At 38.7% G+C, this 26,993-nt stretch overlaps 1 protein-coding gene across 1 annotated transcript in view; it reads left to right on the forward strand.

Annotated features, from left to right (window-relative positions):
* Positions 1-26,993, forward strand: part of USH2A (usherin) — an 800,680-nt gene that overhangs the window by 750,342 nt on the left and 23,345 nt on the right. The window contains exons 64-67 of the mRNA XM_003814150.6: positions 1,162-1,483; positions 21,663-21,872; positions 23,697-23,935; positions 24,733-24,941. Coding sequence (XP_003814198.3) covers positions 1,162-1,483; positions 21,663-21,872; positions 23,697-23,935; positions 24,733-24,941 — 980 coding nt within the window. The remainder of the gene's footprint in view (positions 1-1,161; positions 1,484-21,662; positions 21,873-23,696; positions 23,936-24,732; positions 24,942-26,993) is intronic.

Below are 26,993 nucleotides of genomic sequence, written 5' to 3' on the forward strand. Positions count from 1 at the left end.
ATGGATTCGATCACCAATAAACTGGTAGCCCTGTCATGGTGGAGATCGGCATGAGAGGAGAACCAGGGGAGGAGGAGAAGAAAGTGGGAATAAAATAAGTCACAAAGGGAAAAAGGTGTAATTAAGAAAGCAAAAAGGTGGAAGAGACAGAACAAGTACAAGAACAGAAAGCAGTGATTCAAAGAGCAAAGAGGGGAGGTAGAAAATAGAAGAGGAAAAGGCTAGAACTAAAAGGAATAAAGGTAGAAAGAAGATAGCTGGGTGCCTGCGGGAAAATTGAAGGTGTCATAAAATCAATGGTGGTTGGGAATAGAGAAAAAAGTGCTCATTTACAGCCATAGGCACTAAATACTCACAAAAATTCATTTTGTTGGAAAGGAGAAGTCCCTGCTATGTAAATAGACCTTTTCAAGTAGCAGAGACCAGCTATGAGGCAAAACATAATTGATTAGTTGAATTTAACTGGATGGTGATAAGGTGTCTTCATGATTGATAATCTGGTGTGTAGTTGGGTTAACTTTGGCCCCGCAAGGTCTTTGTATCATGTAAGGGAGGCTGTTTTAAGCTGTTAGGTATCAGGTGAGGGGATTTATTACCAATGAGACCTTAATTCCATGATGTTCCTTCATGACCCGGAAACATTCCTGGGGGATCATTTAGCTCTAGCTGCAAAGGTAGGAGTCCAGGACTGCTGAGAACTGCTTCATACTTTCTAAGGTCTGCATTCTTCATTGCTATGTTAAGTAATTCTGAAGAGTACCAGAATTTTCATGCCAGAAAGAATCTTGAGAGTTATTTATTCCATACATCCTTGTTTGGGGGAAGAATTGCACTCACCCCTTTCGAACAGATCAGGAACTTTAGTTTAGAAAGCCAGGGGGATTTTGATTGTTCAAAAATTTCCATGGAAATATAATTTATTTTTTGAGACAGAGTCTTGCTCTGTCACCCAGGCTGGAGTGCAGTGGCGCAATCTCGGCTCACTGCAAGCTCTGCCTCCCAGGTTCAAGCCATTCTCAACTTTGTTATTCTTAAGAATTAGCTGTGAATAAGAATACATGTAAGCTTGTCTCTTTTTTTTTAAGGCCTGGTGTTTTAAAGATTCTTCCCATGAAAATCTATTTTGCTGAAAATCACTAATTTCTGCCTTATGTCCTGAAGGTATGAAATACGAATTCAAGCGTGCACCACCCTGGGATGTGCATCAAGTGACTGGACATTCATACAGACCCCTGAGATTGCACCTTTGATGCAACCCCCTCCACATCTGGAGGTACAAATGGCTCCAGGAGGATTCCAGCCAACTGTTTCCCTTTTGTGGACAGGACCGCTGCAGCCAAATGGAAAAGTTTTGTATTACGAATTATACAGAAGACAAACAGCAACTCAGCCTGGAAAATCCAATCCAGTCCTAATCTATAATGGAAGCTCAACCTCTTTTATAGATTCCGAACTATTGCCTTTCACAGAGTATGAGTATCAGGTAAGAAATGTATATTATAAACAATTCGAGCTGATTGTTTCCACCCGTCAGCACCTGCCTGTAAAAATGGTGCGCAATTTGAAAAGGCACTTAAAGAAATGTAGGACTTAAGGAGAATAATAATATCCCTTAAAAATTTTTAAGTGGTAAATGAGGAAAAACCATGTTCATTGCCTTTTTCATTTTCTTGGTTTTTGAGCCATATTATATACGTTGTTTTTCTTAAGTAGATTCCAGGTGAATTTGCATTTCTTATTAGTAAAGTGGTTTCTGCCATTAAGATTCCCTCTGTCAGTGTTGCCTTGGTAGGAGATACTCCTTATTTAAAGATCACTTTGAAAATAACTCATTACTCATACCAAAATAAAATCAAATAGCAAACATCTCTAGCCTCGGTGCTCAAGAAAGATACAGAATGTTGAAAAAAGTCTAGAGGAATACAACTCACCTGCCCATGGCGATGAGTTAAGTTTTCTCTGAGGATGGCCTAAAAAAATAAGACTGTGCATTCTTAAAAAGCCAAGAATTAAGAATAATATTCAGAAAATATGGTGAATTCTGTGGAGGACTTCTGTTAGGTTTGTTTTGTTTTGCCATCAGAGTCCATTTGCATTCTTCTTGTGATAACAACCTCATTTCCTGTGGGAGAATGTGCTTCCCCCACCCTTTGCTCAGGCGTGGTGGGAGTGTCAATCAATGTGTCAGGCTGTCTTCTAGCCAAGTGGTGGGCACATGAGCTGCTCAGCCCCTCAGATTTGCCTGGGGCTTGATCTTCAGCAGAGTGACTCAGAATTTTAAAAGGTGGAGGTGAGAAGTCGTGATAAAATATCCCTAACCTCAATCTAAAAGTTTTTCTTTTCCCTGCTATTTCCAAGCATGGTTCTTCAACCGTTCTTTTAATTCCATAAACTCACAGTAAATTCTCATTTGCTTAAGTCAGAATCAGTGCCTCTTGCTTGCAGTCAAAGAAAGCTTACTGACTGATGTAAGCACTTAAGTGCCAGGAACAATGCCAACAGAAATTTTCTAAAAGAGGAAACTGAGCCTTAAAAAGCTTATTATAACATGAAATACTAAAAATAATAAGTCACCAAAAAGATAGTGACCAAATCAATGAGTACAGTGAATACAGGGAACATTTTAAGCATGAAAAGAATATTTTAGGACAATAATGTATGGGACAAATTACTGAATTAATAAGATTTAAAAATATAAATAAATTCTCGAATGGTTTGGAAAAATACACAGATATAAATCCATAATCCCTTGTTTGCAATTCCAAGTCTAAAAATCTCTTAAAAGTATTTTCTTGCTTTGCCACAAGTCATTTGGCAACAAAACCCAATCTAAACAGACTTGAGACTATTTACAGTATTTATCCCATTTAATATGAATATTTATATGTTTTGCTACAAAAATATTGCTTTATTATAAGATGGCTAATCAGATCATGGTATGGATATTACAAAATATACAGTATATACATTTTATCCTATTTCAAAATCTAAAAACAAAATTATTTTAAAACACATCAGGCCCCCAAGGGTTTAGGATAAGAATTGTGGTTTATGTCATAAAGGAACAAAATACTTACCGATGCCACCATCGGAAACGTAACACTGTTAGAAACAGCCAGAACCTACGTGCCTGCCCTTTTGTTCTTTTCTCATTACCTTTATTGAGAAGTGTCACGTTATCAAAGCTGTCAGTTATCTAGTCTCCCTTACAAATAAAAATGGTACCTTCGTGAGAGAGCTGGATGAAATCAGCATAAAATCTTCAGCCGCTAATTAAACGCAACTTAATGACCCATATATAAGAAACACAAACTTTCTCTGGTATTGTGTTGTGTCATTGGGTTAAATTCTGGTCACATGATCTGTGGAAGTCTCATTCCAGTTTTTGTTTGTTTGTTTGTTTCTTTGTTCGAGACAGAGTCTCGCTCTGTCACCCAGGCTGGAGTGCAGTGGTGAGATCTCAAGATCTCAACTCACTGCAACCTCTGTCTGCCAGGTTCAAACGATTCTCCTGCCTTAGCCTCCAGTGTAGCTGAGATTACAGGCGTGCACCACCACACCAGGCTAATTTTTTTTGTATTTTTAGTAGAGACGGGGTTTTGCCATATTGGCCAGGCTGATGTTGAACCCCTGACCTCAAGTGATCAGCCTGCCTTGACCTCCCAAAATGCTGGGATTACAGGCATGAGCCACCGTGCCAGGCCCCATCCCAGTTTTCTATGGAATGGAAAGCTCCAAGCATGTGTCCTGTCTCTAGTCAGATTTTTCATCAGGCACTAAGGATGACTAAGAACAAAGGGACCCACATTTCAGAGGAGAGGCAAGTTAAGAACCTTAGGCTGTGTGGTTTCTTTTGTAACTGTTACTATCGGCTCTGTGTTACACTCCTCCTCCATACTCATCTCACTCAAATGAAAGTATTTAATTTGGTTTTTGATCTCCAGTTTTTATTTATTAGCTAATCCCGTGTAGTTACAACATAAGGATAGAAAACAAAGAAAATCAAAATCTAGCTTAGCCCAAAGGCCCAGTTCTTATGGAAAATAATATTTTGAAAAGCATAGATTAAATGCTAAAATAAATGATCAGAAAATATTAGTTTCATTTAGCCTGTGTAAGTATTGAGTCTATGTGGACCCTGAGTAATCCTACAGAAGTCATTTAGGAAGTTATATACTAAAACAATTTATTTTTCTTTAACAAAAGAGCATTTTTGTATTTGTGATGAATTTGCATTGCTCTCAAAACCACTTGAGGGTTACTTCATCTGCAAGTTGCTTTGAAAACACCTTCATTGTCCTATATAAATCTGCTCACCCAACAACTGACAGTGATTTCACCCTTCTGCAGAGGAGTGTGTTTTTGAGGTAATTGTAGATTGTAGGGAATAAAAACAAAGACCTGAGAGACTTCCTAGCAGTGGGGAAGGATTAATCAGAAGATCGTGAGGATGTATAGTTGGGGAGGTTGCCACCCACATGGTGTGCCTTGCAAGTGTCAGCTGGGGCTCCCCGCCACCTTCCTACACTACATTACGTCATTGTACTCATTTCTGGTTTTGAGTTAAATCATTGAAGGCAGTTGTTAAAATTTAGTTATGTGAAAAGAACAAGACAGTTTTCACTAGTCTAAATCAACTCATTCCATCAGTTGGCCAGTGATAGAAGAGGGTATCGCATGGATAAGTTCTTTTGTTTTTCCTTCTTCTTTTTTTTTTTTTCCTCCTTCTTCTTTTTCTGAGACACAGTCTCGCTCTGTCACCCAGGCTGGAGTGCAATGGCACCATCTTGGCTCACTGTAACCTCCGCCTCCCGGGTTTAAGCAATTCTCTGCCTCAGCCTCCTGGTAGCTGGGATTACAGGTGCCCGCCACCATGCGTGGCGAATTTTTTTTGTATTTTTAGTAGAGACGGGGTTTCATCATCTTGGCCAGGCTAGTCTTGAACTCCTAACTTCGTGATCCACCCACCTCGGCCTCCTAAAGTGGTGGATGAGTTCTAACGGGCAGGAGGGTCAGGAAATATCTGGAGAAATGGATACTTATAGAGAGGGAGGAGCTACTCACTGCAGAAAACCAAAGAGGGAAATTAAATGAGCAGCAAATGTCACTCACCTCACCACAATTCCTATAACCAGCTTGATAACTAGCTCCTTTGAAGGTGAGCAAAATCCATGTGATATCACAAGCACCTTCTAAGTGTTCACTAATACTTCAATATGGAATGCCCTAAAGGTAGCATCCCCACTGTTTACAGTACAAGTGGAGGACCTAAGAGCTTGTTCAAAGGGCAGACTCCTGGGTGGAATGGGAAGGGACCCCAGCAACCAGTATTTTTTTTCTTTTTTTGAGATGGCATGTCACTCTGTGGCCATGCTGGAGTGCAATGGCGCGATCTCGGCTCACTGCAACCTCCGACTCCCTGGTTCAGTCAATTCTCCTGCCTCACCCTCCCAAGTAGCTGGGATTACAGGCACACACCACCACGCCCAGCTAGTTTTTTGTATTTTTAGTAGAGATGGGGTTTCACCATGTTGGCCAGGATGGTCTCAATCTCCTGACCTCATGATCCACCTGCCTCAGCCTCCCAAAGTGCTGGGATTACAGGCGTGAGCCACCGCGCCCGGCCTAGCAACTTGTACTTTTAACAGGCAGCCTGGATAGTCCACAACCCACTTTTTTTGGAAATACTGCCTCAGAGGGTGAGACATTGCTGCTATGCTACTTAAGCCTTATTTTCAAGCGGTGATTTTCTGAATCAGTGGTTCTCAGCTTTGCGCATTAGAATCACCTGGGGAAATTTCACAACATTCTGGGTGCTGATACCCAGTCCCCATTCCCCTGTAGTTCTGATTCTGGGATGGGTTCCGGAATCCCTGCGATTCAAAAGGTTCCCAGGTGATTCTCATGTGCAGCCAAGAGTTGAGAATCACTAGCCTAAACTGTCATAAATAGCCCAAATAAGTGAAGCCAGCTCCCCACAAATGCCTAATTTACATGATGATCATTGATAATAGCCTATTGACGTTGGTCTATCCTGGATTTCCTAAAGAAGGGTCCTATTGTTTTGATGTGAAACTAGAAAGGAGAACAGAATATATTATCTACAAAGTCCATGTCTCAGCTACTCATATAATTTATTTTAATCTTCCTCATGGATTTCATTTGGATTTTGTTATTGTTGTTTTATTTTCTTTTGTTTCTTACTTGGGAGGTCCGGTCTTTGGTGGTAAGAGTAAAGTTCACCATCATTTAAAACAGGGGATTTTTCTAGTTTGAGTCATTTCAGCATAGCTTGCAGAATTCTGGGATTCTGAAGGATAACACTCTGGAGGATTAGCTTTAATAAAGCCAGTGAGATCTAAAATATGAATCAAAAAATTAGGAATATTACTTTTTCTTGTTTTCCACAAGAATGGGTTGGTGGCTTTACAGAGTGCACTGCAGGGTCCCATTAGAAAGCAAACATTCTCTGTGAATTTCGAATGCAACTTAGTTTACCAAAACCTAATTCTCAAACAACCCCGTGAATGTATGTTCCATGCATAAATGCGATGCATCTGTACTAAATAAAATTCTTCCATTGCACAGACCTCTTCCTTAAACAGAGATCACAGTCTTGCTTGTGCTACAGAATATTTACAAATCCAAGAAGATTTTTTTAAAGACAATAATCATTTCTATCTTCAACCCTTTCAAAATTGGGCTATTCTAATACATGCAGTGTGAACCTCCAAATTCTATATGGAGCAGTTCTTAACTGTTTAGCAGCAAATTAAGACAATATTTTTCCCACAGGCTTTGAGAGGGACCTGGGTGTGAGTCTACTCTGTTAAGACATTTTGGTTTTTACCTTTGGGGAGTGAGCTGAGGCTAATGAATAGCTCTCAGTAATTGTGCATTCATATTCATACTCTTGCTTAAGGCAATGACTCACCACGGATTTGATAGGGCCCGCCACCACTCCCCCTTTCACTGAATCATGCTGTCAGTGACTTAATTAGTTTTCCTGAAACTATCTCACTTTGACAGATTTTTGCGGTAAGCACCCACGCACACTCAGGGTCTCTGAAGCCTTCTGGTGCCTCATGACTGGGTGACTGAGAAGCAGTAGGTCAGTCTTAGAGGAAACTCTGTGACTCATGGCATGGGGTCTGAACTTAGGGCTAGTGCTGCAGGAGCCCATGCAGAATGGCAGTCTGCTGCTTTCTAACAGACCAACACTGCCCCCAAACAAGAGGATGGAAAGAAGGGCTGTGGAGGAGACACAGAAGGGGATCCTCACTGTTGCTGCCGGTGGCAGCTGCCTGAAGACTGCCAGAGGTACTGTGGAGGCCTTCCCTGCACCAGCCCCCACCATAGGCTACCAAATGGTTGGCGATGAGTTAGAAGTGGGAGGGAGAAAGGCCAACATCTTCTACTCCTTCTTTCACTACTTCTGGATATTTGAGCACATTAACCTCTTTGGGCCTTTCCTCATAATATAAATTAGGCCTGCTATGATGGCATATCATAGACTGGGTGGCTTTCAATAACAAATATTTATTTCCCACAATTCTAGAGGCGAGGAAGTACAAGGTCAAGGCACCTGCAGATTCAGTGTCTGGTGAGGGCCACCTTCTGGCTTACAGATAATGGTCTTCTCCTTATATCCACATATACCAGGTAGAAGAACACTAGTCCCATTCATGAGGGCTCCACCCTATGCAACCTAATAACCTCCCAAAGGCCTCCATACCATCATATTCAAGATTAGCCTTCAACATATGTATTTGAAGGGGACAAAAACAGTCAGTTCATAGCACTCATCTATAAAAGGAAGCACCCTCCAGCTCTGTATTCTATGGGCAGAGTAGTGGTAAGCTACAGGTATATAATTTTTAGAAATTCTAATCAAACTTTATCTTCTCTTGATAGGTTTTTGTAATCTACAGTTTGTAAAACCCTACAAAATAAATTCTCACCCAAAGCAACAGAATTTTCTAATGGTATTTAGCTTTAAGTTGTGTTGATGCAAGTGAATGTATGAAATCAGCTTCAGATAATAAATGGATATATGGTTATTCATCACCAAGATGGACACATGGAAATATAATTAGTTGTGTCTCTCATTGAAACCTAACATATTTATTCACTAATATATTTTTAAAAGTATAGCTATATTATAACATATGAATGTAAATAAATAATAAACTTATTTAGTTAGCTACAAATGAGTCTCATTTATGTTCCTGAGAAAACCCACACTATCAAAAAGTTGTCATGACTATTTCACTACAAGTAACAGAAAGCCAATGTAAACTAAGTTAAACAGAAGGGAATTGTTTCTGCTCTCGCATCTGGGAAGGGCATTGAAGGAATCCCTTGAAACCAAAGAAAAGATATGAACACCAGGCCCTGGAAACCTGGGATGCAGGACTCGGATGATGTAGGATTCATTCATTCTGTCCCTCCTTGCCCCATCTCAGCTTGTCTCTGTTTGGCTTCATTCTGCACACTTTCACCAGGCATCTGAGGAAATCACTCCCAGATTCAAGCCCTTTCTGTGCATCAGTTTTCTTGTCTTTAAAATGTGAATAGATATAGCATTGGACTCATAGGCTTGCTCTGAGGTTAAATGAGTTAATATGTGAATGTGCTTGGAACAGCACCTCATACATAGAAACCACTTCACCCATATAAAATAATGATTATTATTATTACCCATCCACCTTAGAGTGGAAAGAGGACTATAAGTCAACCAAGTGCAGGACTCTGACTGATCCTTTTGCACTACCTGCCTTCCTGTGAACCAAGAGAACAGAGGACTATGATTGAGCAGGTGTGGTCGCAGGGCCCACCTCCTACAGACAGGGCTGCATGAGGTATGTGGGAAATGCTTCCAGCCAGAAGCAAGAACTGCCCTAGCACACTACACACACCAACCACGGGAACAAATACTCCACACCTGTGAGATATTGACAATCCTTGCACTCTTTCACATTGGATGCTCACACCCTTCCTGTTTTCCAAATGAAGAAGCTGAGTTAAGATCACATAGCTTGTGCAAGAAAGATGCTTAACTTCTGATAACTTCACTTTTCTCATTTAAAAAAATGGGTGTGTTATGAGAACTAAGAAATCTGTGTGTCTAGTAGGATGTCTGCTACTTAGTAGGTCCATGCCCCCATCCGATCCCCCCAGGATCTCACTAGTTAAAAGAAGGAGAAACTTTCATTCAAGACTGTAAAAAAGCCAGGTTAAGACATTTCTTTTGTCTATATCAACAAGTCATTAATAAAATGTTAGAGTGTAAAAATCTCAATCAGGAGTACAGTTGCCTCTAAAGGTGTGATACTCCTTCTGCTAGGAAGTTCAACCCTCCTCGTCCTTGCCATTTCTCTTCTCAGAAAAAGAGTAATTTACCCACATACCCATGACTAAAATTCCAAACTCTGATAGTCTGACTCTACTTTTATGCAATTAGCTACTTGCTTTGTATTGCCTGTTTTCTATTGCTGTCACCCTTACCCCATCCCTTTTCTATATCACATTTAGAGAAAACATATTGAACACGTTTTCTGTTTAGTTTTGGACTTGCATTTAATTAGGTATTAATCTCACTAATGTATTTCCGACCAGCATGGAGGTTTTTGTCTGGTTAATTTCTCCCACAAGAACTAAGCTCCCCACACCAACCCCAACTCCCACAGCTCAAGGTTTTAAATGATTTATTGATATTGTCTGACTCAGGCAGTGTATTTATTCTAAAACTTTAGGGCCTGAGTGCACAGGTTAGACTGAAGGCCACTGGGACATTTCCATGTATAGAAAACTAAAGTTCGCCACTAGGCCCAGGGCCTGATCATTTTTCGCATCAAGCCTTTTGTTCCCACGGGAGATCATTTCTACCTGTCAGTGTGAGCATATTCAGGAGCATGCTCTAATTCTTTTTGTTCTTGTTCCATCTCTCATGGCAACCCTTAGGACTTTATTCTGAAGCTTCTGTTGTTGGCAATCTTCATGGCGCCTTTGGGACAAGTTATCCATGTGAAGATGGGTTGGTTCTCACCCTCTTGCAGATGCAACTCAGATTTATATTTCACTTAAGGTGATATTGATCTTCCTGTCTCTGTGTTGGAAGCTTGTTTGCTGAAAATAATATGTTAAACACAACAGATGCTCTTCAACTGAATGTAGATAATATGTAATTCCAGCCTGCCCTCATGGCTCTTCAGATGGCCATGAAAACAAAGGCTCCCAAAGTCACCTGAAACTTAGGTCCTGTAAAAACATCTAGGAAAGGATAAGATGTGTTTTACTTATTTTCCTTTATCCTGTAAATTGAGTATTTAATAAACTGTCCTTATTAAGCACCTGCAATGTTCAAAGTGTATACCTAGTTACTAGGATTGAGGCAGGAGGCTAAAATCCATGCACTCTCCCCTTCAGGGACTTAAATTATAGTTGATAAGTCAAATAAAGATGCCCATGAATAATGTATCCATAAAAATATGGCTAGGAACGTTGATGTTTGCAGGATCTGAGTGATGGCAAAACAGACCCAGGGAGGAAGAAGCAGCTTCTTTATCTTCAGGGACAGCACGATTTCCACACCAAACTCTAAAGGCCACTCTTATTCTACTCTCTGGCCAGATGGTTTTGTGCAGGACAGGTGGCACCTTGATATTAAAGAGGTACTTGACTAAAATCATTCCACAGAGACATGAAGGGGCACCATTTCTCTGTTCCTTCAGTCTTACAAAAAGAAATCCCTTTCTAAATCTCCATCCTTATGTTTAGAAGCCTCTCTTAGCCCACCTACTATTATTGGTACCCATGTAATGTTTCAAAATGTTCTCCACTGTATCAATCGGGATCTCAGCAGGAAACATATGGCACATTCAAAGGGTATTTGAAGAAAATTTAATGAAGAGGCTATTTATGGAGGTGTGGGTAGAATTAAGAGAATCAATAAGGGATGTTGAAGTACCCAGGGAGTAGGAAGAGCCAGAAGCTGTTACCTTCTAGGCCTGCAGGGACAATGGAAGAAAGTGGGTCATTGAGAGGAAATTCAGCCTTGTCAACATGCAGTGCCAAAGAGAGGAGCAGGAGAAACAAAGAACCTGAACTCTCTCTTCCCTTTGATCAAACGCTAATGGAAAGGAGCCAGAGGAGAAAAGATTCCAGGTGAGGCAGTCTGATGAAGTCAGCATTCCAGGGTACAGACCAAGCCAGAGAAGGGCAGAGGATGGATCTGGGGAAAAACCAGCTCGTCCCCCACACTCAGATTGAAGCTGCTTCTCAACCAGTATATAATAATGCCTTCACCAGTAGAATCCTTTCTGGGCTAGAGGATCACCTGGCCAGCTTTGGCTTGTCAATCTATGATTATTGATAAACCACTAAGTAAATCTGAAGACTTAAGGAGGATTGTACTTAAGTACTTGAACCAACAGCTTATTACCTTTAAATTGTAAATAAACATCTCAGGATATATGAAGCAACCTAATCTGCAGGTGGAAACAAAAATGTTAACACATTCAAATAAGTCAGATGCCTTAAATGGTAATTTGTAAGAACATAGTTGAGACTTCTTCTTGTTAATTGATTTATCTATCTGTTGATGGATCTGATCATTACTAATATGCCTATAAGCATCTAGAAAACTGTACGGTTCTCTCTTTGATTCCTATAGGCATATTTCTAATGGAAACCAGTAATAAAATTCTTTTCTCTAAAGAATCCATTGAATTGCTCTAATTTTTTCTTTTGTTCATGTTTGAGGACTTTTTGAGAAATTTTAACTAATTATAAAACAAAGTAGAGAAGCCATCCAATTAACAAATTTCATTGTGGAGCAATATTTTTGAAAAGCCAGGCTTTTATTTACTCTAACCCTCAAAGCTCTAGAGTACAGAAGTACCTGGAAGAAAGATACAGAGGGAGGTGTGGGCTAAATTCCAAATGCTGTGGGGAGTTTTCCAATCTTATTAATGTGTAACGACTAACTAGAATCCAGGAGTGAGTTGCAGAATTGCTATCTAGCCCCACTAGATCCCCCAAACTGTTAAGTCACTCTCTCCTGTCTTTTCACACAAATAATGTGATAGTAATCACTATTATTTATTTAGGGTTTGCTGTGTGCTAAGGGCTGTGTTAAGAACTGCATGTATATTAACTAATTTAATCTCAAACAACCATTTGAAATAGGTGTTATTACTGACACTATTTTACAGGTGAGAAACATGAAGCATTGAAAAATTAGATACCATGCCCAAGGATATAGAGTTGATAAGTTGAAGGACTCAAATTCGAACCTTAAGATTAAGTTTCAAAGACTGGTTTCTTAAATTCTACCCCAACAGTTACCTCCAAATTGCATTTGTATGCAGCTTTGGGACTTTCAAAAATCAATGAAATATTTATAAATGTATTCATCCCCTACCCCATTCCTCAGAAATTTCTAGAAACAATATTGCATGTAAATCTTAAAATAGTCCTGTGGGATAGATGTTGTTATTTCTTAGCATAGTCAAGAACCTGAATGATTTAGCAAGTTACCTAGTCAAAAAGCAACAGAGTCAGAACTCAAGTCCTGACTTTCTGACTCCAAGTTCAAGGTGGCTCTGCTGAACTGCAGCTTCTTCAAGTCACCTCCATCAGGAGCACAAATTCCTGACCCTGTGAAGACAGACTGATTAGGGTTGCAGTCTGGGCTACATGAATTACCAATTCTGGATCCTCAGCTATTAATTTAAACTCACTAAACCTCAGTTTTCTTATCTGTAAAATTGAGATAAAAAAACAAACAACAACAACAAAAAAAACTTACCCCAGGAAAGTTGCTGTGAACTTTAAATAAGTTGACTTTAAGGCTAGGGTATTGTCACTTACAAAAAAAAGTAAGATTTAATATATAAATACATAGAAGGTGTTCAGTATCCAGCATTCCTGTAAAATGAAAATCAAATAAAGTCACTCTCCTACTGCAAACCCTACTTCCCCCATTCCATAAGATGCAAACTCCTCTCTAGTTCCATGAGGACTTTTGTGGTCTCACTTTTGTCCAATTCTGTCCTCATCCCATTGCTTTCTGGCCCTTACTCACTAAGGTCAGCCACACTGGCCTTCTTGAGGATCTAGCCCTAAGGCCTTTGCACATGCTTTTCTTTTCCATAGAATGCTCTTCCCTCAGATCTTCATCTGGTACTTTCTGCCAATTGTTTCCCAGCTTGATGGTCATCTGGTGAGAGAACCTCCTGGATAAGCCAACCATTTTCTGCTCTATCACCTTATGTATATCACCCTACAATATCTTCATTTCCTTTCTAGCATATATCCTAACCTGTTTATTTTATTTGTGTTTTTATTGATTGCCTCTTCTCACCAGGATGTTAATGCCAGCCTTGTTCACTGTTGTATCCCCAGCTCATAGAACAGCATCTGGCATATAGAAATGGCTCAATCAATATGTGTTGAATTCATGGATGATAAATGGTCTTACCTAATTTACTATCCTTCATGGAGATGTTAATCACAATTGGTGATTGTGATCTTAGCTTCTTCTAGCAACTTATTGTGGATAAAGTATATATTTTAATGCTATATCCATTAGGGTATAGTTATTATTGCAGAGAACATAATGGAATTTCAATGCATTTACACATGTTTGAACAGGATGAAATATATGAGTAGTACTTGCTTCTGTGTAATATGCAATATTGCTGAAAGCATGATAAGTGGCACGAGAGATGGATGTCACATTGTTTGTGATAGTTTCCCCTGTCTCACTTTTAGGCTACCCTCCACAGAAAAAGCCAGTCCATGCAGGGCTCTATGAAAAGCCCAGGACAGCAACCCACCCATGTGGAAGATGTGTACAGGCCTTCTTTTAATGGCCTTATGTAGGAAGATGTAAAGAGTTTGGGTTTTTATGTCACATATCTGTATTGGAAGGCCAGCCTTACCACTTACCAAGTTGCATAAATTTCTGTGTTCCTCAGTTTTCTCATGTGTAAAGTGGGGATAATAATACCAACCATATAGGATTGTCGAGAGGAAAAATGCAAAATTAGTACATAGAATACACTTACAAAAGTGTAAGTGCTCAATAAACCCCAAAACTACTTTTACATATCCTCCATGAGAGTCGGATGGGGGTGGGTTCCTGTTTCCTCTTAGGGAGAGCAGATATAAGCAAAAAAAAAAAAAAAAAAAAAAGTATGTGATAACTCCAAATTTTGATTATTTAGTTTTATTGTTAAAAGTGAATCAGGGTTGGGAGGCCAAGGCGGGCGGATCACGAGGTCAGGAGATCGAGACCATCCTGGCTAAGATGGTGAAACACCGTCTCTACTAAAAATACAAAAAAATTAGCCGGGTGGGGTGGCGTGCGCCCGTAGTCCCAGGCTACTCGGGAGGCTGAGGCAGGAGAATAGTGTGAACCTGGGAGGCGGAGCTTGCAGTCAGCCGAGATCACGCCACTGCACTCCAGCCTGGGCAACAGAGAGAGAGACTCTGTCTCAAAAAAAAAAAAAAAAAAAATCAGGGCAAATTTCAGTATTTCACAGTGTTAGGTCAGTTTTTCCTTCTTCAGGTATTAGAGGAGAACCATATTCACAAGTATTAAATGGCTCCAAAGAGCAAGGCGGTATGAGAAGCAGTAGCGACAAGACACCCAATTCTAGCATGGGAAATGTCTTGTTATTTTTCCAGTAGCTTCACGTCTCTGAACTTCAAAAGTGCTCATGGAAAGCAAGACAATGTCCTGCTGTACCCTCTTCCCCTGGGTCCCAGAATTCAATTAAAATAACGTTCTATCTTGCCTAATCCAAAGTGTTTTAGATGAAGGGAACCTGGAAAACGGGACTATATCTGTAAAAGTGTGACTGTATTGTATCCAGCAAGGTTCTATGCAGATAGAGATGCTGGAAAACATCCATTTGATGGTGAAAGAAAATCAGATAGATAGACAGTTAAATAAATAGCTCCTAGAGCTTTTCAGCACATTATTCCTTCATAACTGGAGCCTGCAGGGCTACTCATGAAATAAAACAATCTTGTAATCATGTAATTTCAAATTCATTGCATTGTCTTTTTCGCCAACATTCTTTAACCGCGATTCCGGCAAAGAAGATTTCAGCATATTGCTATTCAAACATATTCAAAACCTATGACAAGCTACCCTTTAAGAAGACATTAGCGTGAGTGCCATGGGAAAATGTACTCCAAGGTTGTAGATGAATTGATATGATTTCCTTGATTGTATCTTTTTATTTATGAGGCATAATTTATGAGCACTGGAAAGCAAACTGCAATGAGTGATGACTAACAACAACCAAAGTCATAAATCAGCAGCAGTGAAAGAAGTAGTGATTTTGATCGAATCTATTGAATTAGCTGTTGGCCTTAGCCAATACAGGTATTGGAAAGACCTTTTTAATATCTATTTGTCCCCCTCATGGGAATGTGATAACAATCTCATTACATGCCCCTAGGAAACAAATAATTTAATTGTTTGCCCGTTAACATACAACCTGTTTACTTATTAATTACTGGCAGAGCTGTTCATGCTAGATTTTTTGTTTATTTCTGATGTGAATTGTTACAAAATTATGTTCACATTCCTTAGTTTTTATAAACAATTATGTCTCCTTAGAGCTTCTTGATATAAATTTGTCCTCAGAATTGTTGAAATGCTTTTTTTAAACAAATATTATCATTATCCCACAAGGAAGTATGTTACAGAGTTTCACAGAAGTTGCAGAGAGCTCAGATATTCTTCCCTCTCTTAATCTCTGAGAGTTAACACTTTTACTAATACAACTCTTGTAATAAGCAGCCTGGATAAAGAACAAAAATCTCAAATTGCTCCAAGCGTAAAGACAGTCATCATTACTTACATTAGGAGTTAACAGATTAGAGATCTTTTGTAAAAGATTAATCGGCTGAATTTGGTTACTCCTGTATTACAATTTTATGAGGAGAATAATAGCAAATGTAAGACCAAATAAACATCAGCTTGGTGCTGACCCGTATACAAACCATCCATAAACCATATATTATGAAGTATGTTCCCTTGATTTGAACAAGACTTGTAGCATTGCCTTGGCCAAAAGAATCATAAAATATTTTCACAATTTAGGGGTTTTTCTTATGATACCATAAAGGAAAAATGCATCAGGAACCCCCTTGAAATGTACATTAATAACTTAGCTTTGCTCTAAGACAATACTTGGAAAACATCAGTCCTAAGGAAGGTTATTTCAGAAAGATATGAGACATTGAGCGAGGCAAAGCATTAAGGTGAAAACTACTTTGTTTAGCCAATACAGGCATTAGAAAGACCTTTTTAATATCTACTTGTCCCCCTTATGGGAATGTGATAACAATCTTAACAAGTTAAGTGTGGAAATTGTGCTAAAAAATAACTAGCACAGGCCGGGCGCAGTGGCTTACGCCTATAATCCCAGCACTTTGTGAGGCGGAGGTGGGCAGATCACTAGGTCAGGAGTTTGAGACCAGCCTGGACAACATGGTGAAACCCCATCTCTACTAAACTACAAAAAATTAGCCAGGTGTGGTGGCAGGCACCTGTAGTCCCAGCTACTCAGGAGGCTGAGGCAGGGGAATCACTTGAACCCAGGAGGTGGAGATCGCAGTGAGTCGAGATCGCGCCACTCCATTCCAGTGTTGGTGACAGAGCGAGACTCTGTCTCAAAAAAAAAAAAAAAAAAAAAAAAGAATAACTAGCACAGTAACAGAAGCATCCAAAGGGTCACCATTCTGGGAGATTTCTGATACATTTCCCCTTCTCCCATCCTCTGCAGACTGGTGGTCCCTTCTCTTTCCCATTCACAAAAATTATTACAATGCTTCTGTTCATGAATGTTTGCTTTTCTCCTAGAATAAAATCAGGAGGAGAAATGTTGGGTTGAGAGAAATTGGGAGCATTTAGAATAATGTTCCTCTGCACTAAGAGAAAAATAGACTCAGCAATTTCTAGAAATATCAAGGTTTCAAGAAATTACTCCTCAAGTGAAAATTAGGAGGCAAGAAGTGATTCTACAAAGTCAGTAAACTCTAGTTCTGTTTGGAACTGTGAAAAAACACAGTAATTAACTCTATGATGATTATTGAATTGTGACATATTCCAAGATACATTTATTGTGTTTATTTGAATGACAAAAATTAATGTGAAGTATAACTCTAAAGAGACATAACATAAATAGAAATCGAAAATGTACAGTGCCTATATTCTGTACCTGGCTCTATAAAGAATAGGCCTTTGTATTTTTCAAATAATATTGGGTGTAAAAAGCACTTGGAAATATGTTGAAAGGGCAGAGTCCAAGGTCTTCTCACCAGAAATTCTGATACAGGTACCCAAAATCATTTTGATGACCATGGCTAAGGAATATATTGTGACAAAGACTTCTCTCAAAGAAGATTATTAAGAGGCAATTTTCAAGAGAGAACAAATGATTAAATTCATTGTTTTCACAGCAATGTGATTATGGCAGCTTAGTGGCAGATGTTGACACTCCATGTAATTAAAAATTTTTAAGGCAAAATACAATAATTAGCCCTTTGGGGTAGGAAAGAGTAAATAAAAGAACAATTTCATTTTTTTAATGAACAACAAGCATAAATGTGGTAATAGTCTCTAGTTAGATTTAAAAATATATTACATTAAAAACAGAAATTCCACTGAAAACTGACATATTAATCTATCATTTTGCTAGTTAATTACAGAATTTGTGGCTAAACAATTTTAGTTTTTATGCTTATTAAAAGTAGTTAATCTATGTTTTCTATGACATTTTACACTGTAACTTTTTTCATGGTTACAGCAGAAACCTTAGAGAAATAAACCAACAAGTCAGTCAGTCCTAATTTTCATTATTAACGACAAGGGAAGTTTCTGACTCTACAATCATAACTGTGTGTGCACCCACTCATTCACATGTGAAAGTGTTCACCAAACCCAAATAATAATGTATTTCAGCAGCAACTTTAATCATCTTTAATCTTTTATTATAAAAGAATAAATATGTTCAGTCTATGAGAACACATGGACACAGGGAGGGGAACATCGGACACAGGGAGGGGAACATCACACACCAGGGCCTATAAGAGGGTGGGGGCTGGGGGAGGGATAGCATTAGGAGACATACCTAATGTAAATGATGAGTTCATGGGTGCAGCAAACCAACATGGCACATGTATACCTATGTAACAAACCTGCACGTTGTTCACGTGTACACTAGAACTTAAAGTACAATAATAAAAAAATATATATATGTTCAGTCTAAACACTGTAGGAACAAAAATATCCTGAATAAATCAAAGATGAAGAACATCTTGGCTTTTTTTTGTCTTGGCCATAGAATTTATAAGCCTTACTTGCTTTTCTTCCCCAATAATAACTCTTTCATTTTTCTAGGGGAAGCCCACACACTAAAGAAAGAGAGAATACACAACTGTTTGTTCACAAGATATTTTATTTATTGATTTTTATATGGGTTCATTGCAACTAAAAGATTGGGACATATTGCTAAAAAGTTTTCTATGTGGGATCTCTGCTGCTTCTTTCTCTACCCTATAAAGACAGAATCAAATATTGGGGCATTGTTTCTCAGTGGGAATCATAAGCATAACCTGTTAGTATTTTTACCCTGAACCCTGAACTACACTTCAATACTTTTATCTCTTGCTTAGCCGGGCATAGACAAAAATCCACAGTGATATTTTAGACAAAGAACGTTTTTACCTCAGCAGAGACAGAGACAAAGACAGAGAGACAGAAGGAGACAGAAAAAATAATATGATTCACAGGTTCTTTTTTCCTTTTCTCCTAGTGGTTTGATATAACAGAGACACTGCCTCGTGGTACAAGTTTTGTGAAATTCATAATGCTTCATTATCTCAGTCAGCTTTCTCTTCATTCTAACTGTTTTCATTTTCACAGTAGCTCATGTAAATAGGTTGATCCTGCTTTGCATAAGCATGTTGATTTATATGAATGCTATTTTGATCTCAAATTGATTGAATACTAAAAAGAAAGTCTAGGAAAAAGAGTAATGTATTATGAAGGACTCCTGCCAAAGACAAAATAGCCTACATACACTCCCTATTAGTGATGGGGAATTTTAAATTGCCTGGTTTTCGAAGAGAATATTTCCAAGGAAATATAGCAAAACACTATAATACTGAGGCCCAAGTGTTTTTAAAATCCACGGATTAAATCACATTTTGGAACTAGAACTCCACCTAGTAGAAATTCACGTAACACAGGAAGGCTGAGATTTAGTACAATCTACAACACTACCATTAAAAAGCCTTAATAGTATTTATGATTCTATATCTACATTGAAAATGAAAGAAAAGTTAATGTTCATAAGCCAGAGCCAGAACTGTGCTGAGCACTTGCTATGAATTATGCTTATTTCATCTCATTTTCTTTCAACACCCTATGCCTGCACTACTTCCATCTCCTATTGCTGCACAGTAATTAATTGGCAAGTTGTTGAATTTTTCTTTTATTATACCTAGTTGCACTTTCTTCCTCATTTTCTTCCCCATCCATTGTAGCCTGAATTTAAATTCTGCCTGCCCTTAAATCACCAACCAAATTTCTGCTCTTGGCAAAAAATGTCATATCAATATTTGCACCTTACTTTGCATTCCTTTGTCAAGAATATTGTTTTAAATCTTGTCATTCATTGTGTAATAATAGGTGTCCCCCCCACCACTTCCCAGAAAGATATTTGCAGTAAAAGAGGTTGTTCTGGGGCAGAGTGAGGAGACAGGAACCCTCCTCATCAGCCCTGAAGTCTGACTTCTTCATGAATAACCTCCACCTCCCCTCCCTAGTGTAAGTCTGACCTCACCTATTTCTGAGGGGACTCTGAGAGCAGCTGCAGTTGTATTCTGATGGATGGACTCTAACTTCCATGAAATCTGGCTCTCCAATTGCTAGCTCCTTACTTCCCTATGCTTACCAAAACAAACCTCCCTCACCTAAGACAACTTGTACATGTCTATCCATCCTTGCAAGCTAAGACACCTTAACCTAATCTAGAATTGCAGGTATTCGTCTATGGACAAGTCGTTTAATTTTCATGATTCTGACTATTTTATTTCTGCATATGGATGGCATACAGAATCAAAAACCCTGCTCATTGAAACAGGCACTGGAGAGCAGAATTCTTGTTTCAGCACTTGTAACTTTTGTCACCTTGAACAAGATAGTGAAATTTTCTGAGGCTCAATTTCCTCACCTTTAAAAGGGGACTAGTAATACAGTCTCGGCTCACCTTACAAGGTTTCCATTGGAAGGACTAAATAAGCTGACATAAGTTAAAGTACTTTGTGAAATGTAGAGTTTATACAAATGTGAGTGATTATTATGCAAATGATGAGAGGATGTATCCGAGCTCTAAAAAGAGCAGGTGTATCTATGTAAGTAGGTTAGTTGTCTCTTTTAAAAAATGAGGCTCCTGGCAATCCTATCAGCAAGGGGCTGGAGATTTGCATTTGACAGCAACCTGAAAACAATTCAACATCAGAAAATTTACTTTCACAAAGGAATCCGGAAAAAAAGAAAAGTATGAAAACCACTGATAGGAGTTGACCTAACTACTAAAAATCTGTCTAATGTTTCTTCTCTTGAAGATATTATTGATGCAAAAGCAAAGTAAACAAAAATCAAACTAAACTCTCACTGCAAAATATTCTGATAGGTTTTTTCTTTTTTTCCCCCACAAATATCTCCTATTTTGAACATTCTGCATGCTTTTTTTTTTTTTTTCAATACTGCATGCCTGGAATGTGTGTACTGTAGAATCAAACAAGTTTTTCAGATTTGTCTTTAAAAGCTCAGAGGCAAATTTTTAGAAAATATATAATGTAGAAGAAACACAATGAGAAAAAAATTTCCTGAAGTTAGGCTTTCACATGAAAGCTTACTAAGGAATACTACTACTCCTAAACACGCAGACAGTCTTCTTGTATTGCCATTTAGATCTATCATTCTGATTGATCACTGTGTAGTTGGCTATTATTGGGCCTAATTTAACCCTATACACTCACACATCCATCTACTCTGTCTATTGTACCTGACATCCTACAAATTACTTACTCATGCAAATGACGACCTAAGGCAACCTTTTAGGATATTCGTGTTTAATTATACAAATCGTTCTTGATAAATAAGATTATACATCGTTCCATATGTTTATTCCCTCCTTGATGAAAGGAAATTTAATTTTCATGCAGATTTGGTGGGGACAATGTTTAAGAATTGCTGAGTTTTATGTAGTCTGCAGATCCATCCAGTCTGCAGAAGCTGACAAAATCACTCCACTTCCCACACAGAGATGAGCAGTTTTTTCATTAGGCTTAAATCAACCTGCTGCATTCTGAAATCCTAAACGGCCCCCTTTGTGTTCACATGGTCAAAGGCAAAAGGCAAAAAATAAAAATAAAAAAGGAACAGCCTGCTCTCCTTGCTCTCCTGTGTGATTACAAAGTTGCAAAATCAAAGTTTATCTCTTCCTGTTGTGTTTAGTTGCTTTTGGTTGCCAATTTCGTTTTTTTTCCTTTCTTTTTTTTTTTTTTTTTTTTTTTTTCCAGCCTTAGGGTATCTTGCTTTTGACAGTCTTGTTGCTTTCTCTTTGGAGGTCTGGGCAGTGAATTCTGCAGGAAAAGCCCCCAGTAGCTGGACATGGTGCAGAACCGGGCCAGCCCCACCAGAAGGTCTCAGAGCCCCCACGTTCCATGCGATCTCTTCTACCCAAGCAGTGGTCAACATCAGTGCCCCTGGGAAGCCCAACGGGATCATCAGTCTCTACAGGCTGTTCTCCAGCAGCGCCCATGGGGCTGAGACAGTGGTGAGCAGCAGAGCTAAAAATCCAGGACTGGTTGACTTTTAAAAATCATTACTATGAAACCTTTGTTTTTATGTTTTTGTTTTTCCCTCCATCTTTCTTATCCTTCTGTTCTCAGTTGCTCTACGGTGAACTTAGTAGCACAAATATCCCTCAGAGAAGAAAAAGTGAACCCTGAGGAAACATACAGAAAGTATGTAAACTCTTAGGGAGAGGGATGCTAAAGGTGGTATTAAAGACTCCACAAACGTAAGAAACTAAGACTTTAAAGGCAATCATACTAATTTAATTTAATTTAATTTAATTAGAAAACAGATCAACCACTTAGAGTGGTGGCACATAGTAAGAAGTTGGCAAATGGTGATTATTGGTGGTGTAAATGTTAGTATGAAAACAAAATAGAGCAAAGAATATCCTTGGAATCTCTATTTTGACATGCACAAATCTCTAATAATACATGGAAAACTCTCATTCCTCTGGTGATTTCAAGAAAGTTCTAACCCTTTAGAAGAGAGAGCAGAGCAGCTCCATCAGCATAGCCCTAGCTCCACTGTTTGTTCGTTAACACGTTTGAGGCACACTGGGAGACAGGAGAGATTGCTCAGGGAAATCATCTTTCACATTGTGCGTTAGCCAAGCCACTTCCCAGAAGCGATGCTAAGAATCAACTAGACCAGTTCCTGCATTATTTAAATGAAGATACCAGCAGTCAGCACGATGAAGACTCTTGTCTCTGTGGTATAGCTTGTGTCACTCTCAAGTTTCTCATGAATAAGTGGAGATTATAATACTTTGTTCATACAAACATTGTATAGAGATTGTGCAGATCCTGGTATTACACTATGCATTATTTAGGCCAATTTAGGGAACAATTTGGGCAAGTGTGGAGAATTCCTCTGAGACCAGAGTGTCAGGTATTGAAACACAATTTCAACAGATAACTTACATACAGGGAGGCTTGGATTGAATGTTAAAGGAATATTAGCATATTTTCTATAGGGCTTTGTACTCAATAAATATAGATGATGTAAATACAATCAACCCTTGATTATCCATGCTTATAAAATGATAATAAACTAAAATAATTTATATTTGGAGTGCATTGTATGCATTTTTTAACAGCTCTTCTTAATCATATGTTCTTTATGTAAACATGAACATAAATTTCAGTTTCTGAACTCTTGTTCCAAAGAGTACTTATTAAAACCACAATGAGGTTAAAAATTTGCTCAAAATAAACCAAAACTTTATAATCCTACAAAGATGATTGAGAGAAGACTATGATATTTTGTAAAAACCAACACCCTGAGAGGAAGAGATAGACTTTCAAGCCCTCCAATATTTATACCTGATTTTAATGTAGATCTGAAAAGATTTTTTGACTGAGAAATTGCATGCAAGTAACCATGGCAGAATATGGACCTTGGTGAATGCTGACTAGACATATAATTGGAAGGCAGATTTTGTTTTTTGAAAATACATCACTCTGAGGGTCATAGACTTTGATCAACACTTTGTGTGTTCCGTGCCATTTTCTAATACCTTTCTAAGGTAATAGATAATTGATAATATTATGCCTTGTGATTTCCATCCTGCTACCTCAAACGTCTATTTAACGGTTACATTATCAGATTTTTCACCTATTTGTCATACCTCTCTAACTGAGTTGGTAAATTTTTGAGGATAAATGTCATGCTAAATGCCATGTTGTGTCTCCCAGAGTGCCTGGCATGGTACTCCATTTGTAGGAGGTGGGATCTTGGATACATTCATCAAACACCTTTAATGTTTGACACTGCCTTTATCTAGCCTTCCTTCCTTCCACAGCTATCCGAAGGCATGGCCACCCAGCAGACTCTCCATGGCCTTCAAGCCTTCACTAACTACTCTATTGGAGTAGAGGCCTGCACCTGCTTCAACTGTTGCAGCAAAGGACCGACAGCTGAACTGAGAACCCATCCTGCTCCACCCTCAGGACTGTCCTCTCCACAAATCGAGACGCTGGCCTCAAGGACGGCCTCCTTCCGGTGGAGTCCCCCCATGTTCCCCAATGGTGTCATTCACAGGTAATGGGTCAGGCAGAAGGATGAAGAAACTAACAGGGCATGTGTACAGACATATGAACTCATGGTATAGCCTACTCTGCACCTAGGCTACAAACCTGTATAGCTACCTGGCACTCCCCAGGGAGGACTTGCTTATTGAACAGATATCTATAGCAAAGTAGACAAACAAATTGATTTGAGTGGTAATGTTACCTGCGATGTATTTAAATCATAAAAGCAACTAATGATAGAAAGGAGAACAACAAAATAAGTTTTACATTAAAAAGACAATGCAATGTGTTCATATTCAATATGCTGTTCCTAATGGTTATCTGGAAGCATTCCTTCTACAAGCCTTCACTGGAACATAAGACACCTCCACAGTTAAGTCAGAATTGCCCTGATCTAATTTAAAATATTGTCATAAACCACTGTTTGAAAAAAAAAGAAGACACTTGACTCAAAATCATTTAGAAAAAAATTCTTTATTCTAAAAAGAGAAGAACCATTTATGTCTCTCCTCTTAAAAGAGGGAAATGTCTTATCTCTACCAACAAGGATCACTAGTTGCTGGGTAAACAGCAATGTGTGTGTAGATGGTGACTTCTCTTATCATTTCTCTGGTTACATCTGCTGCTCGTTTCCAATAGCATTACATAAAGTGTTTCTGAGAGCAGTTTCATGCAAATGGAAATTTTAAAGAGCCTGTAGCTCTGTGAAAACAAAATGTCTCCTCACAAAATAGAACTGGTTTTAAAAGAGAGAGTTAAACTAATTCCATTACCCGTCTTGACTCTACGTATCCATTCTCATTTTAGCTATGAACTCCAACTCCACGTGGCTTGCCCTCCTGACTCAGCCCTCCCCTGTACTCCCAGCCAAATAGAAACAAAGTACACGGGGCTGGGGCAGAAAGCCAGCCTCGGGGGTCTCCAGCCCTACACCACATACAAGCTGAGAGTGGTGGCACACAACGAGGTGGGCAGTACGGCTTCCGAGTGGATCAGTTTCACCACCCAAAAAGAATGTGAGTATAAGTGGCTGCTACCATCAGCCAGAGAGATTGGAATGTGGTCAGGAGAAGCTTGCCCTGAAACTCGGGGAAGCCACTTTTAAAAACAGATTGAGTGGGCTCAATAACACTGAATGTTACTGAAGCATTGATGAGGATGACTACTGAGGAAAAATGCCTACTGGATTTAATAATATGGAAGTCAAGGGAAAATTTAAGAAGGATTTTCATGTGGGGATAGGGTAAAAACAAATTTAGGGGAAGTTAAACGATCAATGGGAAGAAAGAAAATGCACAAACACTGGTAGACCATTTTTATAAGAAGTTTTGCTACTCCTTTTCTTTGTAAATTACATGGCATAATCTCTAGTATGTCCAGAGAGCATTGAGACATAGCACTATTAGGAAAAGCAAAAGGGCAAGTGAGTGAAGGAAAGAGCAATCAACTAATTAACTGGGGGCTTCCTTACATTTTTATATAATACAGTCACACATCGCTTAATGATGGAAATATGTTCTGAGAAATGCATCGTTAGGCGAGTGTCGTGAAAATATCATAGAATGTACTTGCACAGACCTACATGTTATAACCTACTCCGCCCCATAGGCATGTGACTGTGCTGAATACTGCAGGCAATTGTAACACAATGGTTATTTGTGTATCGAAACATAGAAAAGGTACAGAAAAAATCTGATATAAAAGATAAGAGGGCCAGGCACAGTGGCTCACGCCTGTAATCCCAGCACTTTGGGAGGCCAAGGCGGGTGAATCACCTCAGACCAGCCTGACCAACATGGTGAAACCCCATCTCTACTAAAAATACAAAAATTAGCCAGGCATGGTGACACATACCTGTAATCCCAGCTACTCAGGAGGCTTAAGCAGGAGAATCACTTTAACCCAGGAGGCAGAGGTTGTAGTGAGCCGAGATCACGCCACTGTACTCCAGCCTGGGCAACAGAGCAAGACTCCTTCTCAAAAAAAATCAAAAAATGTAAGAGATGGTACAGGGCAGCTCCATTATAATCTTATGGAACCACCATCATTTCTGCAGTCTTGCTCAAAATGTCATTATGAGATATATGACTATAACTTAGATTTTATAAGGTATATGCTTTCATTGTTTAATAATGGCAAACACAAAAACTATTAAGAATAATAAGGGCTTATCAGAACCGACTGCATAATTTATGGAGTCCAGTGGAAAATGAAAATATGGAATCCTTTGCTGAAAAATCATTAAGAATTCCAAGACAGTAACAGTAGAGCATCAGGCCAAGTCCAAGACTCTTCTATGTCACAGGCCCGTGCAACAGCACAGGTCACATGCCAAGGAAGCTGGTCCAGCTTATTATACCCCAACCCAGAGGCAACCACTACCAATATTTTGGCATAATCAATTCCTTTAATCTCCTTTCTATGGGTAATTTTTACTCTATGGCTGAGATACTATAACTAAAATTTCATAGTCAGCTTTTTATACTTGACGTTATTGTATTTGCATTTCCCATGGCATTAAAAAAACTCTTTAGCCACCAATTTTAATGGCTATACAATATTCCATATATAAATTAATTGGGACATTTTGTTTTTTTTTTAATTTCCCATTAATATGATGAAAAAATCTTTGTGAACAGATCTTTGAATGGTTATCTTCTTAAATTAAATTTTGACAAATAGAATTTGCTATTAATACATCAAGTATTTTAATATTTTAAGGCTTTGGATACTAGTTTCATGTTTGCTTTCAAGGAAGATTATGTCAGATTATAAATCTTACCTAAAATACTCTATCTGGCATTGAATATGATGCCAATTTTAAAAGCAAGAATTACGCATTCATAAAGACCAGTGTCTCACACAAGGAGCTTAATGTGTCTGAGCAACAACATGGCAGGATGTTAGTAACAGATCATGTTTACAGAGGACTTGTTTGTTCCTGGCAGTATTTTAGCATTTTACAAATAATTCTTACAACAGACCTATTATTATCCAAATTTACAGATGAGAAAACTGAGGCAGAACTATAAACTGTGTACTGCGATTCCAGGATGCCATTCATATAG

Source organism: Pan paniscus, chromosome 1, assembly GCF_029289425.2.
Source record: "Pan paniscus chromosome 1, NHGRI_mPanPan1-v2.0_pri, whole genome shotgun sequence".
Lineage (NCBI taxonomy): Eukaryota > Metazoa > Chordata > Mammalia > Primates > Hominidae > Pan > Pan paniscus.